This window comes from Platichthys flesus, chromosome 15 (assembly GCF_949316205.1).
Source record: "Platichthys flesus chromosome 15, fPlaFle2.1, whole genome shotgun sequence".
Lineage (NCBI taxonomy): Eukaryota > Metazoa > Chordata > Actinopteri > Pleuronectiformes > Pleuronectidae > Platichthys > Platichthys flesus.
The window spans coordinates 21,065,152-21,079,459 of record NC_084959.1 but is presented as its reverse complement, the minus strand read 5'-3'; the positions used below and the strand labels follow the sequence as shown (position 1 = coordinate 21,079,459).

General features: G+C 39.9%; 1 protein-coding gene across 3 annotated transcripts in view; it reads left to right on the top strand.

The window, feature by feature from the left end:
- Positions 1 to 13,387, top strand: part of esama (endothelial cell adhesion molecule a) — a 56,631-nt gene extending 43,244 nt beyond the window's left edge. For all 3 annotated transcript variants that reach the window (XM_062405668.1, XM_062405669.1, XM_062405667.1), the window contains exons 2-7: positions 6,604 to 6,755; positions 8,190 to 8,388; positions 8,461 to 8,616; positions 9,612 to 9,734; positions 9,894 to 10,026; positions 10,797 to 13,387. In XM_062405668.1, coding sequence (XP_062261652.1) covers positions 6,604 to 6,755; positions 8,190 to 8,388; positions 8,461 to 8,616; positions 9,612 to 9,734; positions 9,894 to 10,026; positions 10,797 to 11,328 — 1,295 coding nt within the window. In that variant the 3' untranslated portion in view covers positions 11,329 to 13,387. The remainder of the gene's footprint in view (positions 1 to 6,603; positions 6,756 to 8,189; positions 8,389 to 8,460; positions 8,617 to 9,611; positions 9,735 to 9,893; positions 10,027 to 10,796) is intronic.
- The last annotated feature ends 921 nt before the right edge of the window (positions 13,388 to 14,308 follow it).

The following is a 14,308-nucleotide window of genomic DNA, read 5'->3' as shown; positions in this document are numbered from 1 at the left end:
AGGTGAAAAGTGTTTTAGCAGTGATTGTGTGGTGTTTTATTGTTTGACTAAATAATTTAAACCACACGACATCATCATCACATTGTTCTCACTTTATCGTTATGGAAAGCCTTCACCATTTTTGCAAAGACAAATGTATATACACACACATCTGATGCAGCCTGAGATACTTCCGAGGAAAGAAACTGCAGCTTAGGGATGAGGCAAACAAACAAGTCCAATGTCAGTGGGAAATAACACTCAGTGTGTCTGAGACGCTGAACCTTGTCCATCTGCCTGACAGCTGCTGTAACATACCTCAGAGAATGACAGGCTCCTGACACAGGCAAACAACCTGCTCCAGAGATCTGTGATGCAGACTGTGCTACATATTAGTGCTACAAATCTGTACCGTAAAAGCGTTTTGGTTGGTCATCAAGACGAGAAAGGCTCTCACTAAATACAGACCATTTAGCATTTTTACATGTTTGCTGCTACACTTTGCTGACAGAAGAGCCCCCACCAATCCAAAGACAGATCTGGGATGATTGTGTTGGGTTTGGCTCCAGTAATTTATATGCATGAGAACACATAGCATCACATCTCCACCCAGCCTCCAAAGAGACGTCTGTCGCCCTCCAGAGAGACATCTTTTCAAACTGAACTCCCTCTCGATGCTGATCATGCAGATCATATAATCTTTTCCTCCTCCCCCCACCACTCTGTCTTTAATCACCCTTGTCCTCATCCTATCATCCTCTCATCTCTTCACTCACTTCAAGCTTCTTGACGTATTTAAAATTAGAATGCAGAAAAAAAAACAATAGTTTACATATTACGTCCTTATATTCCAGCTACCTCTCTACCTCAGTAATTGTAGAAGTTTACTCAAAGTAGCCGATAAGACTCTGAGAGGAAGCGTCCGGCCCACCGCGCCCATCTTTGTAGCATGAAAGACACTGGCTATGTTCTCCCTCATCAAAGGCTGCGTGGCTTCTGCTTTATCTTCCCCGAGGCCTGTAGAGGTAAACAGATACAATCTAAAGTGTTTCCTGTAATTAGGCGATATGAACATACAGAAACCTACACTCACACACAGGCAGCAACTATCATCAAGGGAAAGAACAGGCTGTTTTGTGCCTCCTAAGCGGGCGCTGAGGAATGCCAATCGACAGGTGTATACTATACACACTTGGCTCTGACGTTCTTACACTGAACTGAGAAAAAGGCTGATTCATCAGACGTTTTTCAGCAATCAGATGTTGGCTCATGTCCTTACTCTGCATTTGCCACAGTAAAACCACCTACACAAAGAGAGGGAGATTGGGCTGTCTTTTCCAGAGCACTGAATTCAACACACCCCGACACATGAATAATGTGTGGCCAGCGTCCTCTTTGGTTGTTTTCCACAGAAACACCTTGGTTTTACCGCCGTCGCTCCCAGCAACCGTCTGGCTTCACCGTCGCTCTCAGTGACAGCATGTTAGGAGCCAAACTCATTGTTTCACTATCAGGAAATAGCTTGACATGACTAAACAAGATTCCATTATGAGTGTTAAAAGCAGGATTGTGTGTAATATCCTGGGCTTTTTTTTGAGAGCATTGTACTGGAAATATCTTTCTCCCGAAAGTTACCATACTGGTAACCTATTAGAATGGAATGGAATGGAACAGCATAGGATAGTTTTCTTTAACAAGACATATGAGTTTTATCAAATCTGCAGATCAAATATATATACATTTGTAAATTACTCAGATTTTACACCAAGGTAAACCTGTTAGTTCCATCCTTCCATTATCTATACTGCTAACCCGTTGTAAGCTTACCCTTGGAGGGTCACCTGGGGGAGCTGGAGTCAATCCCAAACCAGTGAGGAGAGCAAAGTGAAATTCTGTATCCTCTACGATGAGTCATGTAGAACCTTGTTCATATTGCAGCTGAGTATGGAAACACATTGTCAGAGCCTTTAATAAAACTAGATACTAATACGTTTGAGTAGGCTTCTTTGGTTTCTCCTTTAGCCTGACAAAGCGAGTTCTTCTCTCCTGTTTTCTGTCAGCATTAAACAGCTCTTATTATTCACTCCCAACTTCCTCCCTGTGGTTTTACATGTTTAATTCATACGCCCGTAATCAAGGTAATCCAAATCAAGGTTTTCCTTAATCCTGCTCTCATGTTTCTTACAAATCCTCTTATAAATGCTCGCCTTCAAAGATGGAACCAACCTAGCCATGAAACACCTTGTTAAATCAGACTTAGTGAAATTCCTCCATTAACTCCAGTGAGCATCATCCAGACCTCATTACTCCCTTCATTGTCTTTACACTGAGAGAACTCGCTCCCATCTGCCTCGCCATCAGTCACCATGGAATATTTAAAGCCAATCGTCCTGAAGCCTGCACACTGGATTTCAGACCTGCCACAGAGGGGAAGATTAAGCCTCACTGACCAAATTAAGAGTGAAGAATGAATGTTATGAATGTGATTCTCTATTCATCCCTCTGTTTTCCACCTCTACGGACATTCATTCATCTTTTCCTCAGCTGTGGTGCACCCTCATCAGAGTCACCAGGGAGGATTTCTGTCGGGAAATCTTCTTAAAGCAGCACTTGGCAAGATTTTTATGGGGGGAAATATGCCCATCTGATCAGGCTGAATCATGAAGAGCAGCTCATCTACACTAATGAGTAGCTGAAGATGTGGCCTATTTTCTCCAGTGAGATGTTGGTGCCTGGTGGGAAGTTGCAAATGAACCTGCCTGCTAAACATAAGAACTACAGTTTTTTAGTCAATGCCTTATTAGGGCCATGTTGAAGAAAATAAAACAAGATATTAGGAATAAATTTGTAATATTGCAAAATAAAGATGTAATTTTACATATATGAAGTCATAATTTTAATTTACGTGTCATTTGACAAGGAAAATATTAGAATCTAATTGTGTTACCTGCGTTTAAAGGAGGAATGTGGAGAATCTTGTTAAGTTCAGTATAGGTGAAATACAACAACGTAATACTTAATCTATTGCGAGACTATTCTGAGGAAAGAACTACTCAGAGTAAGTCACTCTTTCAGCCAATGTTTGAAAGCCAATCATCAGTGGTTTTTCCTGCATGATATTCAAATGGCGTTCATAGTTTACAGTGAGATTGGTGAAACTCCAGTCAGCATGAATGGATTCTTCTAGCTTCTTATTTCCTCAAAGAATTTCACTACATTATTATTCTACACTACAACATTATTCTCGTAGTATTGTGACTTTTTTCTTGTAATTCTTGTAATATTTCTTTATTCTCTCTTTATTCTTATTGTCATCAATCGAATATGTCGATCCGTCGATTCCTCCATCCTTCTCTCTGAGCCTTACAGAGGAGCCTGTTCCAGACTCACTCCAATCATCGGAGAGCTGCTCCTCAGTGACTCATTACATTTATGTTTAAGCCTCTTTCTCTCATCTCTATCCACCGCTCCAAGCTGCCAGCCGTCAGTCAGCACCTCCGCTGACATGAGGTCTTACTCTCACTGCTGCTGCAAATCTTCTTAGGGTCTAAAGAGAAATTGACACTATGACTCTTCTTATTGTTGGCTGTCTCTTGTCCTTCTTTTATCCTGTTTCATCTGTCTCTCCTTCCTCCACTTATGTTCCTTTTCCTCATTAGCTCTGACCATCTCCTTGACTTCATTAGGGTGTTTCTTTATTACAAACAATGTTCTCTAAGTAGGAATATCCCCCACATTCTCTGTCTCCCTCGTCATTGTCACTTATCCACTCCATCCGTGTCCATGGTGACAGAGAAACTGATATCTACTCCACTGTCTGCAGAGATCTCTTTGTGTGGTTTATTGTTGCAATTCTAATTTCAACTGTGCCTAAAAAAACAAGAGCGTTTCCTTCTAAACTAATTGTTTTCATATACTAATCTTGTTCCAAAGCTGATTATCTTGATCCAATGATTTTTTTATTATTATTAATATTATCTTTAATCAATATCTTTTATGGGTATCATGGCCTGTTTTGAATCGAACATTTTCTGGTTGCAAAATTTTGATTATAACATTAATTTCACACATACAAGGGAATACATGTAATAATGTGTGTTATATTTCACACTTAGTTTTGTCATGTTTTAATCAAAGCGCTTAAAATCTTCTACCATGGAGTCCACCATGTGACAATGCTCCTACAGTAGCCAGAACCAGCAAACCCAGCACTGGCTCTAGAGAGGGCCCTCCATGTTTTTACATTACCTGAAGGCATCATTAGGTTGACCAAACACAATTGGATGAGAGAGGAGGCCTCTTCAGTTGGCTGCAATTTGCAAGTTCACCACTAGATGCCACTAAATCTTAAACATTGAACTCTTCGAGCGAGCACACGGTTTTAGAAGCAGCACAAGTGAAATTCACAGTTGTCAAATGGTCTATATTTATAAAGTGATGTTCCAGTCCTATCGATCAAAGTACAAGTTTCTGTACGCAGGGCTTCTTTCTATCACACTGGAAAGGCAGACTGGATGAGCCTGGGATCGAACCAGCAACATTCTACCTAGTGAATGACAAGATGGCTATTACATTTTGTCATAGAATGTGCCATGACAATAAAAGGAATTATAATTCAAGCCAAGATGCCAACTGCTAAGGGGTAGAGGTGTCCATCATTTTACACTCATTTTTAAGTCCATTCTGAGTGCACCAGGTATTTATAGTGCAATGCATCTTGCCATACTTGCCATTGTAAAGGCACTTATGCCCTCAAAATATAAAGTGTGAGTATGGAAATATGCTGGGACATGGTACAAAGTGAATATTTTGCCTAATAATAAACTAATAAAGTATGCATGGGTCATGATTGTGTAAAACAATCCTGTGCAGATCAAGAAGCTTATCTTTTCAGGGTTCAGTCAGATATCTGTCAGTCACTAACACGCACAACTAGGGCACACACACACACACTCACACACACACAATTACCATTTATTTTATGTGTATTCTCCTTCATTTTGCATGTTTTCTAAAAAAGGCACATCCACGTGTTAACACACTTTGCACTGCAAGTTATAGGAGACAATGCTACTCGGACAGCCTCTCCTCCATGTTGGATTTTATCAAAACAATACAGCTTAAAGGGGTAGAGAGAGGAGAGGTGGAGAGGTTAGAGAGGAGAGAGGTTAGAGAACACCAGGAGAGATGTTATGAGTGGGTGATCGAGAAGGAAAAGGGATACAGTGTGTGTGTGTGTGTGTGTGTGTGTGTGTGTGTGTGTGTGTGCGTGTGTTTAACAGCTTGATTCAATTCATTATTAATTTGACCCTCAAAACCCTTAACTGTAGTAAACAGATATGAAGCTCAGTAACCGTTCATAAACAGCCTTTTTTTTCATAGCACGTGAACAATACAACAAATCATTTAAACTTTTTTTCCACATTGATCTCTAACATGAATTAACATTAACATAATTTTTAAATGACATTTGTTCCTGAGCAGATCTTTTTCGACTCTGTGCTGCCTCTCTCTGGCCATAAACACACTCTACACTTTACTCTGTCAATGAGCCCTGAGTAGTTCACATCAGGCAACTCCACCTAAACCTTGACCGCTGTTTCACTTTGCCACTTTACAACCTCAAACGGATTGTTCTTTGCTTAGTATTATATTCATCTAACTGTTTAACTTTAAACTGAGATAATGAATCAACTAAACATTCAAATTTATTAGAGATACTTTTCTAATACCCACTAAGATGAGACAATCATTTATGAACATCTTATCCAGGGGACACCTTTAAAACACCTTGTTTAGACGGTCATTTGTTAAGATCATTTTTACTTTTCTTGTAATAAGGTCAATAAGTACAGAGGTAAATATTTGACATTGTTTCCCAGATGATCACTGCACCCAATCCCCAGTTACTGTAACCTTACAGCAGCACCAGTACAGACATTTGTGCTTTCACATGAACTATGAATTTAAGCTTTTTTAACATTTTGCTCTCATAGCGTCACTTATCAACGTCACATATAATTCCCTCTGATTAAATCCTTCAGAGATGAAACATTTTCAAAGCTGCGGTCGGTAAACAGAAAACTACATGAATTTACTTTGAAGATTATTAGTGAACAAAAAAAAAAGTAGCGTACATGCAGAATGACAGATTTACCAGAGTAGCTCATCAGAGACTAAAGTTGTTTCAGTGATCGTCTCGTCGTTGCCTGATGAAAAACATCGTCTCAGAAAACGTTTACTGTAGATCAATGAAGATTTAAACTCCAGGAAATCTTCGAGTGCTCGGCTTCCTGGATATAATATCTGGTTGGTAGGAACAGCTTCAGCTTAGAGTTTGATAATGATAAATGGGCTTTGGATCATTTCTAGCTTCTTCTTCATTTTGCTCAAAACTTTCAAATGTTTTTCTTAAATATTTGTCCTGGGGGTCATTGGAGGACATTCCTGTGATGTGTGTGCATATTGTTTTAGTGGAAGCCACAGCTGAATGCAAATGACGTATTATGAGATCAAATTCATTTTAGTTATAAATCCGCATTCATAACAGTTTAGCATATATTGACAGTAGCTTTGCAGAAGGCTCATACTGACAGTTTTCTTTTCTCTGCCTTTCTCTCTCAGGTGTATTAGCCGAGCTCCAGATGCCCCTAACCAACATGGATGTGATCAAGGGTCAGAGCGTGGTGCTGAGGGCCTTGTACAGCTCTACGCCGGGCAGTGACCTGAGCCTCAACACCGTCCTGTGGAACTTTGTCTCCAATGACACCCAGTTGGTAAGAAAGGAGAGGCTGGGGAAACAAATGTCTACATCATGTATAGAACATGATGGATTGATACATATACAGTACATGCAGTATATAGAAGCCCGCAGTGAAATCTTAACACTTTGCCATCTGTGGCTATGATATCTGGGATTACAGTTATGAAGGATTTTTGTAAACCCTTGGAATTTAATCCATACAAACACTTGACTATTTATTTACTGCTTTAATGCACCATACTGTAGGATCTGTGTGTTTTTCAAATCAGATTTTTTGTGAAATCATTGCTTGAACATAACATGAAGCAGAGGGTTTTTACATAAAGAGCCCAGCTGATCAGCCTCCTCCTCATATTGTTTTATTTTAACACGTTATCTTGGGACCAGGCTGTGGCTCAGCTTACATATCCTTCAGGTCAGGTCAGATTATTGGGCTGTACAGATGGAAGACCCAAAAGAGGATCACATTTCAAAAGAAAGCAGGGGAAAAGAGAACTGAGAGCTTGAAAAGACACGGTTGAGTTTTTTTTAACGTCTGGACAGACATCCAGTGTTTCACTGTTTAACCTTCATTTCTATCCAAAAAGGTAAATAAAAGAACAAAACCTCAGGCTTCAAAGCTCTGCTACAATCTCTGCAGAGAGTCCAGCCAGATCAGTTTGCATGAGAGGACATCAACAGTCATACATTTACTATTGAATACAAATGTGTGCTCTGTTCTACAATATCCAGTAATAAGGAGACAAAGACAAAGGGACACCTAGGAAATATACATAAAATACTGCTTTTGGTGAAGACTATTTTTAGCTGTGGAATAATCCACATATTAGGGGCAGCAGGATATGTGGTACTGAGTCAAAATAAGCCTGTGTGTGTGGTCATGGTGATGAAGGAACATGTCCCCCTCTTCATCAGTGAAGGGATTTTAATAGTTCTTGGACACAATAATCACATGGATTCTGTGAGAAAAGTAAATGATTTTCTCTGTAAAGCATCTCACCAAATGCCAGTTTTATTTAGAGGTGTTGAGATTAAAAATCCCATTATGTTCTTTGAGCTTTGGACCAAGGATAAACTGCCAAACCCAATCATATTGACTCTTAATGAAGGTAGTTCCTTTTTTGCCCCTGATCAGATTGTGCGTTCACATGCTCCTCGAAAGGTCTCATTTCCAAAGTGTGTGAATTCATTGCTCCAACGTCAGTGTGTTCATGTTATTGTTGAGTTTGAATATGTGAAAATACCGTGGAGGCTGTAAATTGCTAATAGCTGATTGTGAGAATATTTTCACAGATTTTCACTTGAAATGGCGTTTACATGAATTGTCCTGGTTGGGAACTCTTTTTCCAATAATTCCTTCACCATAAGAATATACTGAACTCTGCTCATAAACTCCTTACTGTATATGTCTTTACATTTAACACTGGCTCCCTGCTCTCTTGTCCAGATCATCTCCTACACCAAAGACTCCACGATAGTGGGGAGCTCCCAGTTTAGGGGCCGTGTTGGTTTCTCCAGTACCATGCCCTCCCGGGACGTGTCCCTGTACATCAACAACACCCAGGAGTCCGACTCAGGACGCTACCTCTGCCAGGTCATCACGTCCAATGACGGCCTCACCAAAGAAGTCAGTTTGGATGTGAAGGGTAAGATATAGATCCTGTTTAACTGACTGACGTACAGTATGTTGTACAATCTAACATGTTGTCTCCCCTCAGTCCCTCCTGGTGTTCCTAAGTGCTCGCTATCAGGGAAGCCAGTGCTGAAAGGAAACGTGACTCTGAGCTGCAATTCCAGTTCAGGGAAGCCCATCCCTGTCTACAAGTGGAGGAAAACCAGTCCCACCTCTGAGGTCTTCTTTTCACCCATGCTCAGTGAGTGGAGCCTGATCAGAAATTCATTATCTGCACTCAGAAATAAAAGCAGAAGATTTATGGATGTTCTTGTGTTTCTCCCGATTGATTCATTAAAAAAATAAAAAGCATTAGAGGGGTGACGGGTGCCCTGCACGTGCACTGTATGTCCACCAATCAGGAAATTATGACTTTTAGATACTGTGATAATGCAATTTCATAATGATGTCAAGATGTTGTCTTTTTTATTTTAATGACAAATGATTGGCTAATCTCGACAAAATGTAGATCATATCTTAAATCCTATATGGTTTTCAAAAGATAATGTATTACTACATTTATGACGATACTATCAGATTGATTGAGAGTTCAAATTTTTTCACTTTGCTTGACCAAATTTTCAGAATCATATGATGGGAATACTTTTTCTGATCAATATAAGATGAAGATTAGATTAGGGATATTTTAGGAAATGTGTTTTTCATACAACATGTTTTATCTTAAAAAATTCAGATAAATGTTATTGAGTTATTTTGTACACACACACACAATACACAAACATTTTTCTAAAAATAATATATTATATTTCCATCTGGCTTTGTGAATGTGTATTGTTTAACTAATTACAAAGCTCAATATTGAAATTGGTTAATAAACATTATTTAAGAGAATGAGAAACTACGACAGCAACTCCCCCGACAGAGAAATCAAGGAATCTCAGTGATCATGCTGAAACAGTCGAAGATGTCACAACAAAGAAGGGAAGGGAGTGACAGACAAAGGGGAGAGGTGGAGAGGTTAGAGATGATAGAGAAGAAGGGGATCAAATAGAGAAACAAGTCATCACAAAGTGTGTGTGTGTGTGTGGGGGGGGGGGGGGGGGTATAAGTATTTGTACTTGTCACTTTTTGCATCTTCATATGTTGTGGATTTATTGATAAATTGATAGAAGAGTAGAGAACCAATTGTATGTGTTTATGCTTGAATGTCATCCCCCATGTTCAATGCTGCTGTAGATGAGAAGACCGGCACTCTGAAGCTGAGCAACCTGAGCAGTAACATGTCGGGGAAGTACATGTGCACAGCCAGTAACCCAGCCGGCTCCGAGACCTGCTTCATCAACCTGGAGATTGTCACATGTACGTACCACACAGCAACACCAGAAACCATCATGTTCAGACAAACAGGAAATGATAACAGTTGGAGTTCCTTCACTCTGCCGTTGTTTAACTCTGAAGTTTTATATGTTATGTATGTGCTTTGGCAACACGCGACCGTTGTGTGATTTCTGACCACAGCCACCAATGTGGGTATGATCGTTGGCGCCACCATTGGCTCAGTGGCCGGCTTCATCTTCCTCCTCCTCATCTGCCTCGTTTTTCTGTTGAGGAGGCGGCGAGACAGCGAGGACGACATGGCCAACGAAATCAAGTGAGTTCACGAGGTTAGAGCAGCAGTTTTTGCTCAGTCACAATGACATAACTGATGAGAGCAGTTTGCTGTTATGACATCATATTACCAAACACAGATGCTTGACACAGATGGTTGAAGGCCATTTTACTAAGAGAAAGTTTGTTTTTTAATAAGCTATGATACATTTAAGAGATGTGTGAGGTTGAACAAAGTTGTAAATCAAAGTTGTACATGTGACAGTTTGTGTTCCTTTGTGAAAACATCTGTAAACATTTTTTTTCATTCATGCGATGTTTATATAATGAAATACAAGCAAACTTTTTGGACAATGCATCAGTGAGCTATGAACAGAAAAACATGTGCTTTTTCTCAAGTTATGTTCATGCATGATATGTGCACGGAGGATAAATTCCAAGAGAAATAACAGAAAAAAGGCATTCCTTAAAACATAGTCCCCAGATTCACTATGAGTGTGATGTGGCTGATGGTTGATTCACAGTGTGATCTTTTCAAGATGCAGATTGGAAATAAGAGAAAAGCTCAGATACTCAGTGAGGGTCAGCTTCATCAGTGTGTTGTGTGGTGAAGCTTCATTGTCACCTCGTGATCTGATATATCTTTTTTTGAGTGTGGCTTAAAATTTAGCTAGTGGTTCATTTTTGTTAAATTTGAATACATAAATAAAAAGTAAAAAAAAAATGTCTTGATGAGTCATCTTCACCACCACCACTTAGGATGGAGGTAGAGTGTACCTTTGTATCAAACCTCTTTGTCCTCTCCACCTCCAGGGAAGACGCTCAGGCTCCTAAGCGTGTGTCCTGGGCTAAGAGCGGCATGGGCTCAGATATCATCTCCAAGAATGGCACCCTTTCGTCCATCGCCTCCAGCCCGCACCACAAAGAGCCCTCCAACCACCACAACAACCACCACATGCAGCACTACCCCAAGCGTCCGCCCTCAGACACCGCCTCCATCATCACTGCAACTGGCAGCATGGCCGGCTACAGGCCGTCACGCCATCACGGAGCCTCCACCCCCACCCACTTCAGCTACAACAACAACACCACCCTGCCACGCGGGCAGGCCGTCCCCTCTGAAGCCAACACCAATGGGGGCTCCCCACCCAGACCGGAGCGCTACGCCCAGCTGCCCCAGGCCCAGGCGCTGCCACTGACCTTCAGCCATCCTCAGCTGCAGCTCCAGGCCGCTCCCTCCCCTCCACCGCTGCCCAACTCCGGTGTGACCGCCGCTAACATCGCCCGTATGGGAGGGGTGCCCATTATGGTGCCAGCACAGAACCAGGCCGGATCGCTGGTCTAACACCAGCCAGTGCTGGCTAAACAGTGCTGTTGACATAAGCCAGTGGAATATTGCTGTCTCTGTGAAAGGGTCGGCTGCTGATCCGTTTTTAAAGGGAACACTCAAACTACTATTTAGCAAAGAATTACATTAGATGAAAATGTCTTATTCACTTCTGCTTTTGTTTCAAGAAGCTTCGATGGCAAGACTCTCAGACCCTGAGTGTTGACTTGCTTTAAGTATACCTACATCTTTTATATTCTGTATGCACATTGAAAACTGTGTATAGACATGATTTTCAGACATATGTCCAGTGTCCTCTTTTCTACTTTACCAATGCATTTCTAATTATTTTATTTTTCAAATGTATCTTTTAAATGTTGTAAAATGTATTATGTTTGTCCTCCTGCTGAATTAACGACTCAAAGTGAACAGCAAATAAATGCTCACTGGAGCCTTTGAAGAAATGCAGATGAAATAAGACGCAGGTTCTGCTGCACTTTGTCATTGTTACTAAAAAAAGTACCTGAAGGAGGACATGAGCAGAACAAAATAGGTGTAAGCACATTATATCAGTACTGTTCAGAGAAGTGAATGTTCAAAGGGAAGTCAGTGAAGCCGGCTGTAATATATGAAGATCTATGTAGTAATGAGTGTATTTCTGCAGTAGAATTATGGAAAAAAAGATAAGACAACAATATACACATAATGAAAAGTTTGCCATTGCAAATATCCTAATCCTTTTCTGGCGTCATTTCTGTCTGTGGTTCAGCTTATAAAACATTCTTATACTCAGTTCTTCAAACACAGATTAGTCAAAGCTCCTTATTATATCGAGCACCATTCAGAACTGCAGTGTGATGACTTTGCTAATACACAAGTCCACACTCGGGTTTTTAATAATTTTAAGTTGCCGGCAGCATTGACATTGTAAATATGATATTTATTTCCTGTTAAATGCAGAACAGACAGCATAGTGACCACAACTTTTATTGAGATAATGTGTTTGCCTGCAACACTGGATAGTGAACCAAAGACATTCAGTATGAATCACTTCATTACGTCAACATGCTCTCTGTATGTTGTGGTATAGTGGTCAGTTTTAATTAAAATGATACGATTCACTGCTACAGGGTTCAGGAGCTTCAGAGAAAACATCTCCCCCATGTGATGCTAATGACAAGATGATATGAGTTTCTTTGTATGAACAACATAAATAGGCAGATTATTAATATGGGGAGATCACACCATCCTCCTTAAAGCTGGGGGAGTAAAGTTCAAACACTGTTAACAATGTCTCCTTAGTTTTTAAATTTTATATTTCTTTTATTGCAGAGTCACAACTGTATCCAAACATTGAGACTTTCTCCCATCTTGTTCTGTCCACTTTTAAGTCACACAAATGCCTAAATATAGATAAATATCATCTGCATTTTTATTTTATGTATAATGATAGTGATCTACATCACCATCTACTGCTGTATTGTCACTACACTGGAGCATAGGTTTGTTTTTCTTTTTCTTAGTGTGCAAGAGCAACAACCATTTTCAATGGATCATGTGAAATTCAATGATGCTGAAAGAAAGGACAGGAGCGTCTTTGACAGACTCACACTGAGTATTATTGTCTGTTTGACACGAGCTTGGCAGGAGAGTGACAGTGAAAGACTTTGATGTGGACAGTGTCGAGGGAAGTTGAAAGTGTCGAGGAAAGGCAGTTTGATGAGTAACACATTTACAGCTACAGTTAATAGACTCTGTTAACTGGTGAATGGGTCATTTACAAAGTGTACATTACGAATATGAAGATGTACTCAAGACCTTTATTTTTATACAGTCACGTATGAGAGCACATGAGCAGAGTTTATAAGCAGTAAATAGTTGCTAGTTTTATGGAGTAAAGAAGTGTTCACTGTCAGGGAGTCAGGATGGATTGTACAACTACTGTGGACAAACAGGCTTATTTATACAGACAGCCTCAACTGTGGACATGAATGTGCAGCGTGCACTTGTATCCTCCAGATTTATGTTCATGGAAAATGCTTTGTATGCTATTTTCAATTAAACTACAAATTATCAATTGTGTGTGTGCATTTGTGCGAATGTATGTCAATTTTAAAAATAACTTACATTGGTTGTTAGAGCAACAGCTTGGAGGAGCATGTATTGACTGAGGATTTGTTCTAGAAACGAGCTGAATATAAACTTACTAGATAAGAAATCACATTCCATTGTTTCCCCTCTAGTGGCCATAATGAGTCACTAAAGTTGGGAAAGAACATTTCCATGCATATTTCCTGCAACAATATCTTATACACGATTTGTGTAACTTCCACTGGTAAAACATCAGAGTGCGTCCTATACTGATGATGCTGCCTTCAATCAGTCGTTACCATCAAATTTACTATTTTATGTTGTTACACATTCCCAGACATGACGTTAAGATTGCAGCTTCGCCAACAGGGGGCAGCACAACTTCTCTGTTCGTGAAAGGCAGGAACAATCTTGATGATCAGCTGCTTTTAAACAGTCATTGTTAAACTGATTCAACAGATACGTATGATCGTAGATTATTACAAGTATTGTATACATTATAATACTTCTGTGAAGAAGATATGATAAAATAAAAATGTGATTATTCAAAACCTTTGACTTACTGGAAAACACAATAAAGCATTAAAATGAGTATGATAAGAAGCATAACTGATTTTACAGAGACATCTTTTATTTTGATACTTATTCTTTAACCCTTCTTCCTTTTGCCTCAAGGTGAAGCTGTGCATTTAGGTTGATAGGACAATATGCACTTTGCATAGTGACGGAAAGGTAGTGTGAATGAAGAATGAACCATGTGCAGAGTTTGACACTAGAAACTGTTTCACGTCATATTTCTGTACAGAAACCTTAACTTTCAGTTTTGCATGTGTATCTATGAGCTGAATTTTAGGAGATAAAAACATGCAGATGAGTTGTGGGAAAAACATGAAAGAGAGAATTGAGT